Raw genomic sequence first — 15,762 nt, forward strand, 5'->3', positions numbered from 1 at the left:
CACTGCAATAATCCGCACTAAATGACCAGACACAGCAGCAATGATGAGCATGGTGTGGGTGCAGTGTCTCAACTACTGGGTATTTCAGCAGCTCCAGCTGCTTCACCAGTTAAGATCTGAAGGCAGGCTAAGAGGAATCACAGACTCGACGGCACAGCAGAGCTGAAGCATTCTGCACTGGCTTGTGTAATTAAAGGTGAGAATTGCTGTGAACTTCAGTCCCAGACACTAATTACGCTCAAAGGGAAAACACTTCAGGAAGCTCTTGCTAAAAGTAGCACAGCTGAGGAGAGTGCTCCTTGCCCTCATCTATGAGGCTGGCTAGTCCCAGGCCAGCCAGACTCTACTGAATGGCAAGTGTCCCAGCAGCCATCCACAGGGCCACTGTCCAACAGCAATATCTCTGCTCCTTCAAAAGAGCTGCCCTTGCCTCCATTAAAGAAACACACATTATTAGTTCTGTGTCTGAATTCTTCCAAACCGGAGAAAACACACATAGGAATTAAGCCAGAAAAACTAAGATACAAGACTGTTAAGAGCATTCAAGCAGATGTACAGAATCCGTTTTGCCTTTAAAGACAGAGTGCAAGCTGAAGACAGGGACTCATAAGTGCACCTGAACCAACTGCCTGCATTTCTCTGCTGCTTGTCAATTAAGCACTTCCAGACAATTAATTTTGGCACCTCCTCTCTTCCTCAGACCACCAGTAATAATTTTCTGGCTCTGGAGCTGAGCGGGTACCCTGCTTTTGGCCAGCTCTAAAAGACACCAGAGCAGGTGGAGGATGGTTGGGAGAGGGACTGAAATTAACCAGGAATTAGATCAAATGACAGACATTAGGAAGCAAAATTAAACATTTTTGCCTTAAGACCAAATCTTACATACTGACTCATAACAAACCAGCTGCTACTACTGAAGACACCAAAACCTCATTGTTTCTAAACTACTTAATAAGACTTAAACCAAGAGTACCAGAAAACCAACAAGATTCATACCCATCCCATTAAAGTAAACTTTCTTCAGTATCTTCCTTTACCTAGAAGACAGGAGACTTGACTTATACTGGTTCAAACAACCAGATTATTAATCAAAAGATAACAGCAAATACTTAGAGACAAATCTTTACTAGCTTAAAAAATACATAAGCATGCAACACAGTCTTTCTCCCTAGATGCACAGTGAGCAAAACTTAAGCAGAGGTAGCCACATGGCAATTTTTTTAAGCAATTCTGTGTTCGCAAGGCTAACTGCATCATAACGTATTGCTTTGTTATAGCTACACAGGGTGCTTGCACCACCACCTCATCTAGCAATGATCTTCTGTTCAGTCTTGAAATGACAGAAGTCAGTTACTTCTATACACTAAGCCACCACGGACCAACATAGAAATACCAACAAACAAAATTAAAAAAGGTCACACTGAGTCCCTTTTTCATAAGGATTCCAGCTTGTGTTACCCCAGGCCATTCATTTGTTTTGACTAGATTTATGATGAAGGTAACAGCAATTAGCTGAAAATAACACAGAAGGCACAGGTATGAGCAGCCTGGAGACTGCTTCTCAGACCCCACCAGGCCAGCCAGCTGAATGACTTTACCAGAAACACAGAACTGCTGTAGGAATGAGCCAAAGTTTCAGTGAGGGGAATGCAGCACCTGCCTGAAACCAGAGCAAGTAAAGGAAGCCTCTCCAGCAACTCAAAGGCTACTTCAGGCTGCTGGAAGAGTATTTTCAACTCCTCAATTATTTTCAACTGCTCCATTACAATCAGGTCTTTTAATGCTTTTTCATGAGGTCTTCACCTAGGAAAAGAAGCCACACAGCACAATTTGCTGTGCTCTTTCAGCCAACGTAAAACACTTCCCTTTCCTTTCAGGAAAGGAAGGAGGAAGTCTAAGGGACATGTATTTTGTATTTAAAAGTAATTCTTTGATGTTTTGCTGAAGAACTGAAGTGCAAGAGAGAAAAGCACACACTCAGCCAGACCAGCAAGCCCAGTTTATTGCTGACGTTCAGCTACAATTAGCGGTAGTGCAGCCACCATCGCGGGCCTGGTGCTCAGGGGCACGTCCTGCCTACCGCCACAGGAGTTTCACAGCGATCCCTCATGAGCCAGAGTTTGTTGATGGACATGTGAAGCGCTCCTGTGCATATACGTACGCCAGCCCTGTCATCAGCAAGACCTCCTGTGCTCAAACCAGAGCACAGCCCCAGGATCTGTGCTTCCTTTGCTGGCAGTGACAACAGTAGTTCATTAACTCTGACAATTAGGATAAAACCTAGGTGGTGATGAGGATGTAAAGACAGCAGCATCAAAAAGCCTGACAATTGATTTTATGGACAACCTTCCCTCTTCCATAATAGCTTTTCAGAGGATCCACAGCACAGTTCCACTCACGGCCACCTCTGCCAATATTAAGACTTTTAGGCAACAGAAAGAAACAAACCTTGAGAAAATGAGAAAACATACACACCCATGTGCAGTTTTCTTAGGACCATTTCACTCGTGTTGTATGGGCCCAATCCAGCACCAAACGTGTATCTGACTGAACATACAATCAGCCCCAGTGATTTAAGCACAGTCTGTGCTCTCAAAGTCAAGAGCATTCCCTGCCTCAACCCTTCCTCATCTTCTCCTGCTGACGCTGGGTCAGCTCTGAGATGCCTGAAAGCCATGGGCATGGTTTCATGCAAGATTAAATGGAGTTGAGCCCGCAGCCTGTGCCGACACTAGTGGTTCTCTGACCACAGTAACCATGAGTTAAGCAGGGAGATGAAAATGAATCCAACTAAATTAGCCCACTGAAAAATAACCCAAATTAAAATTAACACAAATAGTTCTCAGCCCACTCACTGCACGGTGACACACATGCCAGTATGAGCTAAAGAGGGGCTGGCAGTACAGCTCCAGATCAGTTCAATCCCCCAGGAAAGGAACAGGCAGCCAGGTTGGGCAGGGACTATGCCCGGTGATGGCAGCTCAGATTTTGATCATTTTAAATCAGCTGTAAAACACCACGAAGAGCCACTAACACAGGCCACTGGAACAACAAATAGCACAGTCCTGCTCCTAGGGGAAAACTGAAAGAAACATCTCCAGCAGAAGAAAGCCTGCCATTGTATTTAATTTTTTTTTCTCATTTCACCCTAGCCTTTAACTTGTGGTAGGGACCACATCCATTACCACACCAAGCCATCATGTACCACCTCTCCCTGCAGCTGCCAGCCTCTATCAGGCCTTTCTCCTGTCAGGAATGACTTGCCTCCTTACAATCCCAACCAGAGATATTCCCCAGCCTCCCCATGATCTACTCCCTGTGTGTCAGTACAACTGTTTGTTGGACTACACTGTGACCTGAATCAGGGAATTAAGCTGAAGAGCAACTCAAGAATTTAAAAAAAAAAAAAAAAAAAAAAAAAAAAAAAAGAGAGAGAGAGAGAGAGAAAAATCCAGCCAGATCAGATCTCCAAACAGATCCATGGTTTGTCACAGAAACACAAAAAATTCTCACACCAAGATGGTGCTGGAGCAAACATCCAGGAGCAACAGTTCTGAGTTCTGACCACAGCTGAAAAACAGACTCATCAACCCTACCAGAGCCCAAGCCCAATGAAAGAGTAGCTCACTCCCGACTTTCCTGTCTGGGTTATTCAATGCTGCTTAATGCAGTACCATCTTTGCTGTGGGTTAGCACAGACACCAACAGTTATCCATTTTATTTAACCAACCCCCTCTGATAAGTCACCACAGCTACCCAGCAGGCCACCTGCCCACGGGCTACCTTAACCAAGAGCAAGATAATGTAAATACCTTCAACATATAAGGTTATTGTCAGATATTGCCAGCTCTTCCTCATTACTTGAAAAAGAACTGATTAATGCTTTGGACAGCTCAAAACCTGTTAATACAGGCAGACTCCACTGCAAAGAGTAAGCTCTAATGTAAAGTCACCAGCTACAAGCCAGGGGAATGGAAGCGTGTTATTTCCATGCTCAGCTTTACAAAATCTATTATTTTAATATTCTGTATAATTTCTTGGGTTTTCACTTCAAAAGTAAAACTAAAACGGTTCAAGAAAACCTTTCCATAAATTGTCTGGTACCTGGAAACCACATTTTACAGTATGGTTCTAAAGACTTTTATGATTGCTCTGGAATGAGATGACCCTCATTCCTCTACATACCGATTTGATGAGAAGATTTCTGATACTACAGAGCTCTAGTATGACAGACTGGAGTACAAGAAAATGGATTTCAAGCTAAACTACATGAATTCCAGCTTAAAAACACATCTCCTTTTAATAATTTGGCAAATTAAGTTGGACCAGCTTATTTAAGACATTAGTGCACTAATGGAGTCAACATCATCTGAAGTCTTTAACATGAATCTGAGGAGTTTTGGGATATTTTTTTTATTATTATTATTATTATTTTACACTTTAGCTCCACCAGATGTTATGAACACAGTGAAATTCTGATGCTTGTGTTATTTGGGTCAGTCTAGGTGATAACATCAAAACCAGAGTGGGTAATTTCTATCCCCAGGCTGCCACTGACCTTTCCCGGGAGGTCTTCTTGAATAGCACCATTAAAAGAGGGAGGACAGGGCCCCTGGTCCCTTGTTTTTGTGTATAGATGCAGACTGGATTTGGAGATTCTAAGCAAGAACAAGCAGGCTCCTTTTCCTCTCACTCCAACTAGTACTTATCTTTCTGCAGGGTTTTACCTGTCAAATGCCCAGACATTATCACATCAGAGGAAAGACGTTGGCAGGAGGGAGTCCTGAAAACTCTCCTGTGCCCAAAGGGTCCCCCCATGGCTCTTATCAGGTGCCCTGGCAGAGCGTTACCAGAGGCAGTGTGTTGGACTAGGACAAGTTGGACGTCAGCTCTCACAGAACCCAAGGACCACTCAGGAGTCCTCAGATCTCGGAGCCTGCTCCAGACAGAGGAGGAGCCTGGCTGGCTCTCCATGACCCAGTTATGGACCATGTACTTCTAAGAATAACTTCCACATCAAGGGAGGAGAATTTTCTTCTCCCATCACCATAAACATATCCTTTACCCTCATTACATTTTTATTAAGACGTCTCTTAGCACAAGTGCCAAACAAATGTTTGAGACACATGAGTTTCTTCAGCATGCACACAGCCAGGAGCATGTGTGTGTCTCCCCATCTCAGACAACGCAGAGCAGACACAAAGAGGAATCCTCTTGATATGATGGATGCCCAAAGAAGCACAGACCGGGGAAAAGACAGCAGAGCAGCAGAAAGGAGCATGGGACAAGAGCCCCAGCTTCTATAACCGTGGGCTGCCCACTGAGAGAAAAAAAATTGCAGAGAAGTCCATGATGTCAAACATCCTTTCCCCTCATCCACTCATTTGATAATAATGATCGAGAAAGTTTGCATTCCTAAAAGGCACAGACATATCATGTATCTTACCAACCTCTGTTCAAAGCAGGAATCCCTACACAACTGAAACAAATCTTCAAGGGGGAAAAAAATTGGGGCTTGTCACAAAAATTTTCAACAGACCCTTAGCTAGAGCAGCACTAGTGGGCGCAGCTATAATTACAGCAAACCTACATAATGGGTCTGAACTAGCTTAGCCCTTTCCCTGCAAGCAGAGAAGCTGCCACATCAGTAACTCCGTTGCTAGGGCAACTGCTTACTTTCCATATCAACTGCAAACTCGTTGCTATGGAGACACATATACAAGAAAAATTCCTCTCTATAGCCAAGGACCAGATGGTAGGGAAGTCAGGGAAGTCATGGGCTAACTGGCTGTACTAAATGGGACACACACTAGAGGACATTTAGATCTGTACATTCACAATAGGATTAATGTGGATGACTGAATTCACAGGTCTGGCAGTATAAACAAAGGCAGGGAACTCCTCATCTACTCCTCATCACGTGACACTTCATACTCTAACCAACTATTATTAAACTGCTGAGCTCAATGCAAAGAGGTTTGCACAATCAAGGGCTCAGCGTTTTCCCTCTTCAGCCTGGCTCTCTGTCTCAATCCAGGGTCTCAGCCTGGCTCTCTGTCTCAATCCCGGGTCTCAGCCCCATCGCAAAGTTACATGAACAGTCACTGTCAGATTGCCAGGTAAGCCTGATGGCACTGCAGCTGAAGTGGAATAGCAGCAGTGCATAAACAAATCTGAGGAGAAAAATGTATTTTCCTGGCGTTCCACAACAGACCTAAAAGCACCAGGACAGGGCAAGTCAGAAACTAAAGACACACAGCCCTTTAAGTCTTTTTTTTTTTTTTTTTTTTTTCCTTCTTTTCCCCCTTCTGTTACAAGGATCTCACATCAGGAAATGCAAGCGTTCATATGCAGGCAGAAAAAGCTACATACTATTAAATACATATTTAACCCCAGAATATAAATTAGTGGAACCCAAGATTGAGAAAATTACTATGCAGAGGGAATTCTGAAAAGAATCAAGTGTTCAGCAGAACTTTTTTTAGAAAAACGGTAACTGAAAGGCTACAAAAACACTGGAAAGCACAACTATGAGAGAAAAAGCTTCTAGCTTTTCACGTGTCAATGCACATCAACGGCAAATGCCTGCAATTCCCAGCACTGATCAACTCCTTCCCCCCCATACTGTACATGTTTCAGAACCTATCTTGTTAGCATTTTATAACATGCCATTTGCTAAATGCTACTATTTTTTTTTTTTCCACTTAAGAACAGCAAGACAGGCAGACCCCAAACCTGCAATTTGCAGAATCTGGCTGCAAGGGGGAAGAAGTGGCATGAAATGATTCCTTACAGAGCAAAGTCCTCCAGACAGAAAACCCTTCAGATGGCCACATTCCTTATGAACAGCAGAGATGCTAGCTGCTAGGTACTCGAATCAACCCCAAGTGTGTGTGTGCACACACACGAAGGTATTTTCAAAGCCAGCAGTTGACATTTACAGCTTTCCAAGTCTACAATTAGCTGTCAAGCACCTGATTCAGCAACTCTGACCAAGCGCCAATTCTGCACTCGGGACTCTGTCTGCCACGTCCTTTGGCCAGGACACGAGAAAAACCCAGCAGGGGATTTAAATGGCCTGCCTTGGTGCATTTTACGTTTGATATTCTCATCTCATTCACCTTAATGCTGGCTACCTGCAGTTACTAGAATTTCTTCCATCTCCTGGAGAGGCTTTCTCATAACCTGAGATTTTCCAGGAATGAATAAAACCCCACCTCGTTATTCATACAGGCAAGGCCTCCCACAACACCTTGCTGTCTAGCTATGTAACCATGGCTCTAATCACGAATTCAAGACGTAGGTGACTAGTCATGCATTGTGCTCCGCCACTTCCCTGTGGAGAAGCAGCACGTCGTGGTATTGTTCATACGAGCTCAGCAGACTGCCGGATATTTGACAGATAGACATGAAGACAAGGTCCTCACAGGAAGGAAACTGTAATCTAAATAGTCAACATGTAAACAGAGGAAGAGGGATAGAACTAAACACAAATGGCAATGCTGAACACATGCCTTGCTGGTTACAGTATTTTGGGTTTCTTTAAGTGTTTTGTGTGAAGGTTTCTTACGGTCTGGGAGAGTATCATGAAGTCTGATGTGCCATTTGTTGCTATAGTCTCACTTCCAAACAAAAATTGAAGACTCTGGTTTACACAAAACAAGATCCAGCTCAGGAACGGGTTTTTTAATCTCACACACAATCTTCCACAGTAATTAACGTATAAAAATACCAACATACCGTTTGATCAGCTATATGTGGACAGTGGATTCTAGGGAATAACATTTGGGGGGAAAAAGCAAGAAAAGAGAAAAGAAAAAGAAAAAAAAAAAAAGATAAAAGGCATCAGTCATTTGAAAAAGGAAAGCTCCAGACTAAAGAAAGTTAAGCAATCTAAAATGAAAAGTTGCTAGTTTAGGGTCATGTATGACTACCTCTAGAGTTACTTGAGCTCCTACTCCACGGTATTTAAAGTTAAATCACACACAAAATAGGGAGAACAGCACCACCAACAGAAGTCTAGTTTCAGGGTAACCAGTTACAAGACAACCACAGGATTTACTTCACTGAAATACAGAAGTGTGTGCATCTATTGTTTCTGCCAGGAGAAAATGTCTGCTTCCTGATCTCTGGCCAATTTTAGAGACTGGCACTCGGTGATGTGATTTTACCCACTATTTATTTCACTAACCTGTGAGAAGGCCTGTGAAATTAAACTGCAAGTTGATATTTTTATCAGTAGACTCGTACTTAGCCAAAGATTCATCCAGCCCACCGCTTCTTGAGACTGTCTCCTTTGGAAACTGATACCCACTCCCAGGCAGATTGACATAGTAGAAGGCTATGCAAAGGAGTGCCTCCACCACTCAGCTCGCTTCCCCATTCCCTTGCACACAGCCCCTTCCTGCAGAAGCTGTTGAGAATTCAGCAATGAAACCAGGCGACAACGACAGAGATCCAAAAGCAAGAACGTGCTCCCCAGGCTTCTGCCACCACACCAGTCACAGAAGCTATATGAGCCAAGGGAGAGAACGACTGAAATTTCATTGAATGGCGATGCCAGACCTATCTCCTCTCTTTGAAGAGATTCTCTAGCAATGAAGCTTCATCACCAGAAGTCAGAACTACTTCTGTTTGTTTAAGAGAAAAAAAGGTTTTTTTCAGATTACAACACAGACCAGAGAAAAAGCATTGGACTGTTACATAAGGCATACCCTTTCACTATACATTTGTATAAGCCAAGAACAGCAAGCAGCCTATTTATAACATGATTACATTCATCTAGTATAGCTGGAAACCATTACCACAGCATGATAACTAAAAACAATATTTAACCACTATGTATGAAGACACCAGCTGGGGGGAAAAGAAAAAACACACACACACCCCGAGTACTTTCTTACAGATGTCTAGACAATGAATTTAATAAAATCAGAATGAACCATGCTGAAGAAATGTTGGCTCTCTGAATTTAATGAGCTACATTAGCAGAGACAGCATTGCATATTCTGCATTTCACTGTTCACAGACATGTTTTGGGCTTAGCAAGTGAGTATTTTCAGAGCCAGATAGGTTTCCATAGTTCCAAACTTACCTGACTTCTGTCTTTGTCCACTTTCTTAAAACACTTATTCAAGGATAGATTATGTCTCACAGAATTTTTCCATCCAGTGGGCGCGTTTGCAAAATACGGAAAGTGTTCCAAGATCCAGTTGTATATATCCTTTACAGGCAGTCTTTTGGTTGGCGAGTCCTCAATGGCCATAAATATGAGGCAGCTAAAGGAATAAGGAGGTTTGCAGTTGGGGTTCTGCTTGGCATCGTAGGGCATGTCAGAGTGGGCAGGAGATGGCGGCGTGTCATCACCAATGTCCTGAACAGGGCTCACGCTCCTTAACACCGAGTCCCCAAAGCTTTTCAGCAAGTTCTTGCTCTCGTGTAACCAGTTCAAATTAGTTAATTCTTCATCTTCCATGGCCCCTTTATCTAATCTGATGGCAGGCAAAGAGAAATCTAGGTCCTCGTCATCATGAAGCGCCTTTGATAGATCGCTGTCTTGGTAACGTTGGCTCAATCCGCTGGGAACGCTAATTCCTGAGCCCTCTGGCTTCTTACTGGGAGGCATGACTGGACCCATTTAGACAGCAGCTCCTAGGAGAGTGAATCCAAAGGAATGGGAGAAAGAAACAGAGAGAAAAGTTAACTTATAGAAAGATGCTGCATAACATTTTGTCAGCTTTTCCCTAACTGGTCACTTGGCCTTTTGCCATCTGTATTAAAAATGACAGACTCACATAAACACTTATCCACAACTGTTGAGTAAAATAATCTAAAGTCAGGACAAGGGAAGAAATTTCAGTCAATGGAATATGATAATCCCAACACACCTCAGTTCTGCATGTACATGAAGCCACGCACAGGAAATCCTAAAGATATATCCCTTCAGCGATGAATACATGTATATAATCATTGAATACTCCGACTGTATCACTTTAATAAGCATGTAAAAAAAAAAAAAAAAACAACCCACATTTAAAAAATAAAATATAAAATAGAGGGGCTTAAGGCCAGTTGCTTCAGATTAAGTTCAGCTGTTTCACTTTTAAGGGCAATACAACAGCACCGTGATTAAAATTACTCTGGCTAAAGGCTGAGTCAGGCAAGCACCCAATCTGACTACAGTCCCAGTTGCAACAGAACTCAGAAATGATAGCAGAACTTCAAAACCAGCAAGGGTGAGAGAAGGGAGGAGGGAAAGCAACGCATGATAGTTTTGGGACCTGGGCCAAGACACAGAGAAACAAGCACCAGAGAAATGAAGCACTTTGTACCTAAACAGAGATTTTAACATAAACTGAACTGTATTTCACACATGGTAGAAAAGAGTCAGAAAGAGTGCTGTGATGCTTGGCAGTGGCCCGGGCGAACTGGGACAAGCTGTCAAGGGTACCAAGGGTACCACACCAGCAAGCAAGCCCCCAGGATTACACCTGCAAGTGGTAATATTCATGAGGACCTGAGCCCTTCAGAAGCTGGGTGAACTTGGGTGCCTGCCCAACTCAAAAGAAGCAAAGAGAAGCCCAATTCTACTTCAGAAGCAGGAGGCATGCTCCCTTAGCTTCTCCATACAGTAAACCTGCCAGAATTTAGGTCTGGAGATGTGAACAGCAGTGAAATAAAAACTGGAAGGAGTTAATAACAGGTTTAAAAATGACAAAACTTTTGGCACAAACGCTGGACCAGAATAAAATGATTCCCCGTATCTAAAACAAACTCAACAGCTCCCTTAAGTCATGCAGTCACACAGTCAATACTGTCAAAGAACAGCAAAAAAACTACAGGCAACAACAGAATGACCCAGCTATTTACAGGAAGAAAAAAAAAAAAGAGCAAGACAGCCATTCTGGTAAAGAGAAACGATGGACTTCATTTTAGTTGTTACAAAAGGGCAAAAAAGAAAAAGGAAAGTTCCTCGGGTCTTTCCACAAACACTTAACACCAAAGCAGCCATTACTAAAAAATAACACACAGAACTTTTATGCAGAAGCCCATTAACGCACATCATCACCCAACAAGCTCAGCAAACACGTGTGGCTTTGCACAAGTATCTGGAAGAGGAAAAAATACCGAGGCAGATATAAACACTGGGAGGCCAAACTTACGTAGGTCTCACTTCCTAGCTTTCAAAACAGCGTCCAACACAGCCAGAAGGTAAACATGAGTACTGCCAGGATCCAGGGGCACCGGCATCGCCTACCTATGCCGCAAGCTCAACTTTGACTTCAAATGGAAGTTACGTCCCATGAGCTTCTAAACAGGAAAATTATATGATGGCTGACAGTAAAGTAATTTAATTGCACTGTCGCTATGACAACATGCTGCTCTCTTTCTGTTTAATTTGCTTATTTGCCAGTACCCTCCCAAAGGGCAGTATCATACCACCCCTTTTTCCTTCCCCCCCCCCCCCCCTTATTTCTTTTTTTCCCCTCCCCTGGCAGGGGCCCTCGCGGCTGCCGGTGGTGACTGCGCGGCCGCGGCCTCAGGGAGCCCCCTCGGGCCGGCGGCCGGTGCCTGCAAGAAGAGCCGGCGGCGCCCGCCCGCAGCGCGGTCCCAGCAGGGCCGCCGCGGGCGGGAGGGGCACCCGGGGCCGTGGGCCTGGGCGGCGGGGCCCGGCGCGACTGCGGGCGGTGGGCGTGCGCGGGGGCTGTGAGGGAGGCCCGTGGCGGCTGCCGCGGCGCCCCGCCGCCAGACAAAGGAGTGCCGGTCACATGAGAGCCCGCAGTTGGGAGAACATTTTTAATCCGCTGCCAACTGCGAGCGCCCCGCCACATATGTACGCTGCAGCCCGCCCGCCTCACCCGCGGCCCGGCGGGGGCGAGCGAGGCCGGTGGGGGCGGCCCGGTGCGCCCCCCCCCGCAGCGTTCCCACCGTACTTGTCGCACGGAGGGGGGGGAGGCGGGAAGGGGAGGTAGAGGCAGACGCCCATTGGCCGCCGCCGCAGCCAATCAATGGCGTTGCTAGGAGACCGGGACTGCTCCGGCTGGGCGGGCGAGGGCGGCCGGCGGCGCGCATACCTCCAATGCCGGCCAGATGTCACCGGCCCTCGCCGGCCCCGCCGCGCCGGGAAGGCAACTTCTGCCCGCGCCCGCCCCGCCGCTCGCGGCCCGCCGCGCGCCCAGCGGCGCCCCATGAAGCCTCTTTCTCATCCGTACGTGCGTGTGCGTGCCTATTCCAAAGTCCTTACCCGAGCAGCTCCCGGAAGCCCCGGCGGGACCACCTCGGCCCGCAGGCGGCCCCGCGGCTCGGCCCCGCGGCGCGGCCGGCCGGGCTCGGCGGGGACGCGGCGGCGCGCACGCCGCGGCCACGCACCAACTCCTGGCCAAGTTGTGGCGCGGAGCGGCCGCGGGGCCGGGCCGGGCGGGACCGCACCGCCCCCCGGGCGGGCGCGCCAGCGCCTTGCGCAATCCCCGCGAACAACAACAACTTACCTGGCGGGGGGGAGGGGGGCGGCGGTGGTTTCACCGCGGTCCCTTCATGGCTCTGGCGCAAACTTTCATCTGATGGAGCCGGGCATCGCGCGCCCCCCGCCTCAGCCCGAGCCCCGAGGGTGCCGCGGCGGTCCCGGCGCCGGGGGCACCGCCGCCAGCATGGGGCCCGGCCGCCGCCCGCCCCCCGCCCGCCCCGCGCTCTCGACGGGCAGCGGTCCGCGTCGGTGCGAGCCGAAGAGCGAGAAATTGTTTCCACTGCAAACAAAAAAGGCGACACATGACCAGGGAGGGAGGGGAGAGAGGGAAAACGTGGGCTGGGCCAGCCGAGACGGGAGAAGCCGCGGAAGGGAGGGCCGCCGGCGGTGGGGGAGGGCGCGGCGCGGGCGGCACGCCTCACGGCAGGCCGCGGGGACCCCGGCCCGCCGCCACCGCCGCGACCGCGGCCGCCGCCAGCCGCTCGGATGTGCCTCCTGCCGCGGGCGCGCCCGCCCCGGCCCCCCCCGCCCGGCGACACGGCGCGGAGCGGCCTCGGAGGCGGGAGGGCGCCGCGGGCCTAGCGGCGTCGGGGTCGCGCCGGGCCGGCGGCGTTTGTCGGCGGCGGGCGGGCGTTCGAGGGAGGCGGGGAGCGCCCGGGGAACAGCCTCCGGTGTGGAGCGAAGTGACAGCGCTGCCGGCCCTCGCCGGCGGCAGCGGCGCTCCCACTTGTACGAGTCTCTCCCCCGACCCGTGGCGTGACGGCCGCTGGTGACAGGAGGCCCGGCCACACCGGCCCCGGCTACACTGCAATAAACTACGCGGTCGCCACGGAAGGCACTGCCGAGCCCCAGAAGTCCACTGACGGACACACCGGAGCCTGCCTGCTCCCTCCCTCCCCGCTCCAGAGGAGCAGGGAGACATCTTCCAGCGCAGAAACGCCATGCTCCGTCCTGCACGTCTCCCAGCAGGCGGCTAGCTCCTACCGAGGAGAGAAGACCTGCAAGCCCACCGAGGGCACACGACCCGAGCGGTACTAACGGAGCCCGCCAGGCGGTTTCGCACACGCCCGCAAGTCCTGCTGCCATGTCCCTGCGGGGCGGGGGGCGCCTGCGGCCAGCAGCAGCCGGGGGTGATGCCGGGGGTCCCTGCTGCTGCCTCCGTGGGTCATGGAGCTGTGGCCTCTGCCGAGGGGCTGTCTCCACGTCGTGCAGTAAAGAACCGTGTTGCAGAAATCTGCAATAACTACCGAGGAAATAAACCAGTTTCTTTCTTTTGTCAAAGAAAATTTGCTTTAAAAAAAGGAGGAAGAATGGTGCGTTCTCTTCTCTGCTACCATACCTTGACATAACTAGTATTAACTTGAGTAAAAAACCCCTTACCATCAGTTAAATTAATTGGAGGGGACTAACTTGATTTTTTAAAAAAAGTTGCCCAGTCTAGACAGCACTAAGTAAACGTACAGTCTCCCATATGCAACATGCTTAATCTCAAGCAGCTTCAGCAATACATAGCACACAATTACGGTATGGCTGTCCACCTGCAAAACAAGTACATGAAATTGATTTGTAGCTGATCCATAAGAACCTAGGTTTCTCCACTCCAGGTAAACAAGGGTTGCAGATTTAGCATATTTCAAAAGTAATTTTCCTTTCCATATAGAAAAGGTCTACTGCAGAAATGTATAAACAACATAAAATGAGTTAAAAATACAGGTATATTGGTAGATCCTTTCCAATGAAGCTCTGGACACTGTAATTATCCCTAAGTCAAGAAGAAAAGCGTTTTAGTGTTTTATTTAGAAAAGTTCTGACAACTGTCTCAAGACCTTGCAGGAATTCTGTGCTGGCCCACACAGTCGATATTATCCCACTTAACCAGTATCACCACTGTATCCTCCTGCATGTCTGTGTCTGTACTTGGTCATTTCCAAAAGAACTGGTTACCTTTCTTAATCTCTCTTGACACTTGTGAAATTCACATTTTTAGACAAGAGTGGCAACTACCTCATTCTCAAAGTGCAGAGCTGAAAAGCATTTCGTTGATTCTCTCAAACTAGAAATTCCTGTCATAACTCGCTAAGACCTTCTTTTGCCGATAGCTTCCCCTCCCCTACCCAGTGAACTGCTGTTTCACATTCTTGCATATTTCCAAGAAGCCAGCAGCTGGACTGGAGAATGGGAAGAATACCTATCACGAAGCGGAGTACCATCCTTACCCACTGGTAACCCTGCCCTGTGACTCCACCAGCCCTAACACTCCAACAGTCAGCAGACCATTAGTTTACACAGTTCTTATCTCATGGCCGTTTGGTTTCAAACCCAAACTAAATTACCAAGTCATAACTCCACCCACCCCCATTTACTCCAAATGCTTCAGACGTTTTTCTGAGTGAATCAACATGTCTCTTTATCGGCAAGCAAGGAGATTTATTGCATTTATCATCACTTGTAAAAGTCAAGTGTCTTAGAACAGACTACCAAGAATTCAGCTAATGAGAAGTATTTCTGAAGTGAGAAGGGGGAAGCCTCATGAGAGGCAGGGTAGTACGCAAAGAATACTACACATTGAATACATTATGTACATATCCTATTCAGGTACACAGCTCAGTTCTGTTCAAAACTAGTGGCAAAATTCTTCATCAATATTTGTGGAGTAATATCAGTTCGAGTTTTATACCTTTTCTGTGGTGGGCAGGTTTCCCCAGAGTGCACACCAAGGATTACAGTGATTTGCTATGTAGACAGAAAAGCCAGCATGATCGAGTGCAGGGGCAGCAGCAAGTGATGCCAAAGCCTAGGAGAGTGGGGGGACAGACTGCGTGCCGGCTCAGCTCGGAGGACTGGCACAGGGCTCCCCACTGAGGTGCCCTGTGAGAGGCAGCAGTGCAGGACAGCCTCTTGCTGGTTCCCCCTCATTCCTGAGCTCCGCAGCAACTGCAGCTGCTGACTTGCAGAGCAGTAAAACACACGCAGCAAGGTAAACACTGATATGTTGCCTCTTGGGAAGACTGTTCCCCAGCTTCTTCTGACCCTTTACTGGAATACTTAATATGGCTACTTTAAGAAAGGAGAATATAGCCTCACACAGCACCCCTGAAAGATCATTAACTGCTGGCTTAGAGACTATAGCGGCATCAGAACATCTAACATATGGCCATCACGTAACAACTCACTGTAATCTTCGGCAAGCCACCAAATTTCTTTGGGTGTTGATTTCCCCATTTCTAGGACAGGAATAGTACTAACTCATTTAGCAAAAGATTTGCAACACTGACAGATGAAAACTGTTTGTACATCAA

At 47.6% G+C, this 15,762-nt stretch overlaps 1 protein-coding gene across 10 annotated transcripts in view; it reads right to left on the reverse strand.

Moving 5' to 3' along the window:
• FOXN3 (forkhead box N3) overlaps nucleotides 1-15,762 on the reverse strand; it is a 212,151-nt gene that overhangs the window by 125,832 nt on the left and 70,557 nt on the right. For 3 of the 10 annotated variants that reach the window (XM_055797479.1, XM_055796884.1, XM_055796267.1), the window contains exons 1-2: nucleotides 12,489-12,759; nucleotides 9,095-9,651 (exon numbers count right to left, since the gene is read on the reverse strand). In XM_055797479.1, the coding sequence (XP_055653454.1) occupies nucleotides 9,095-9,637 (543 nt within the window). In that variant the 5' untranslated portion in view covers nucleotides 9,638-9,651; nucleotides 12,489-12,759. Of the gene's footprint in view, nucleotides 1-9,094; nucleotides 9,652-11,162; nucleotides 11,415-12,244; nucleotides 12,392-12,488; nucleotides 12,761-15,762 lie in introns of those variants that run through there. The other 7 variants (XM_055795573.1, XM_055808535.1, XM_055793749.1 and 4 more) reach the window with 6 other exon arrangements.

Source organism: Falco peregrinus, chromosome 1 (genome assembly GCF_023634155.1).
Source record: "Falco peregrinus isolate bFalPer1 chromosome 1, bFalPer1.pri, whole genome shotgun sequence".
NCBI lineage: Eukaryota > Metazoa > Chordata > Aves > Falconiformes > Falconidae > Falco > Falco peregrinus.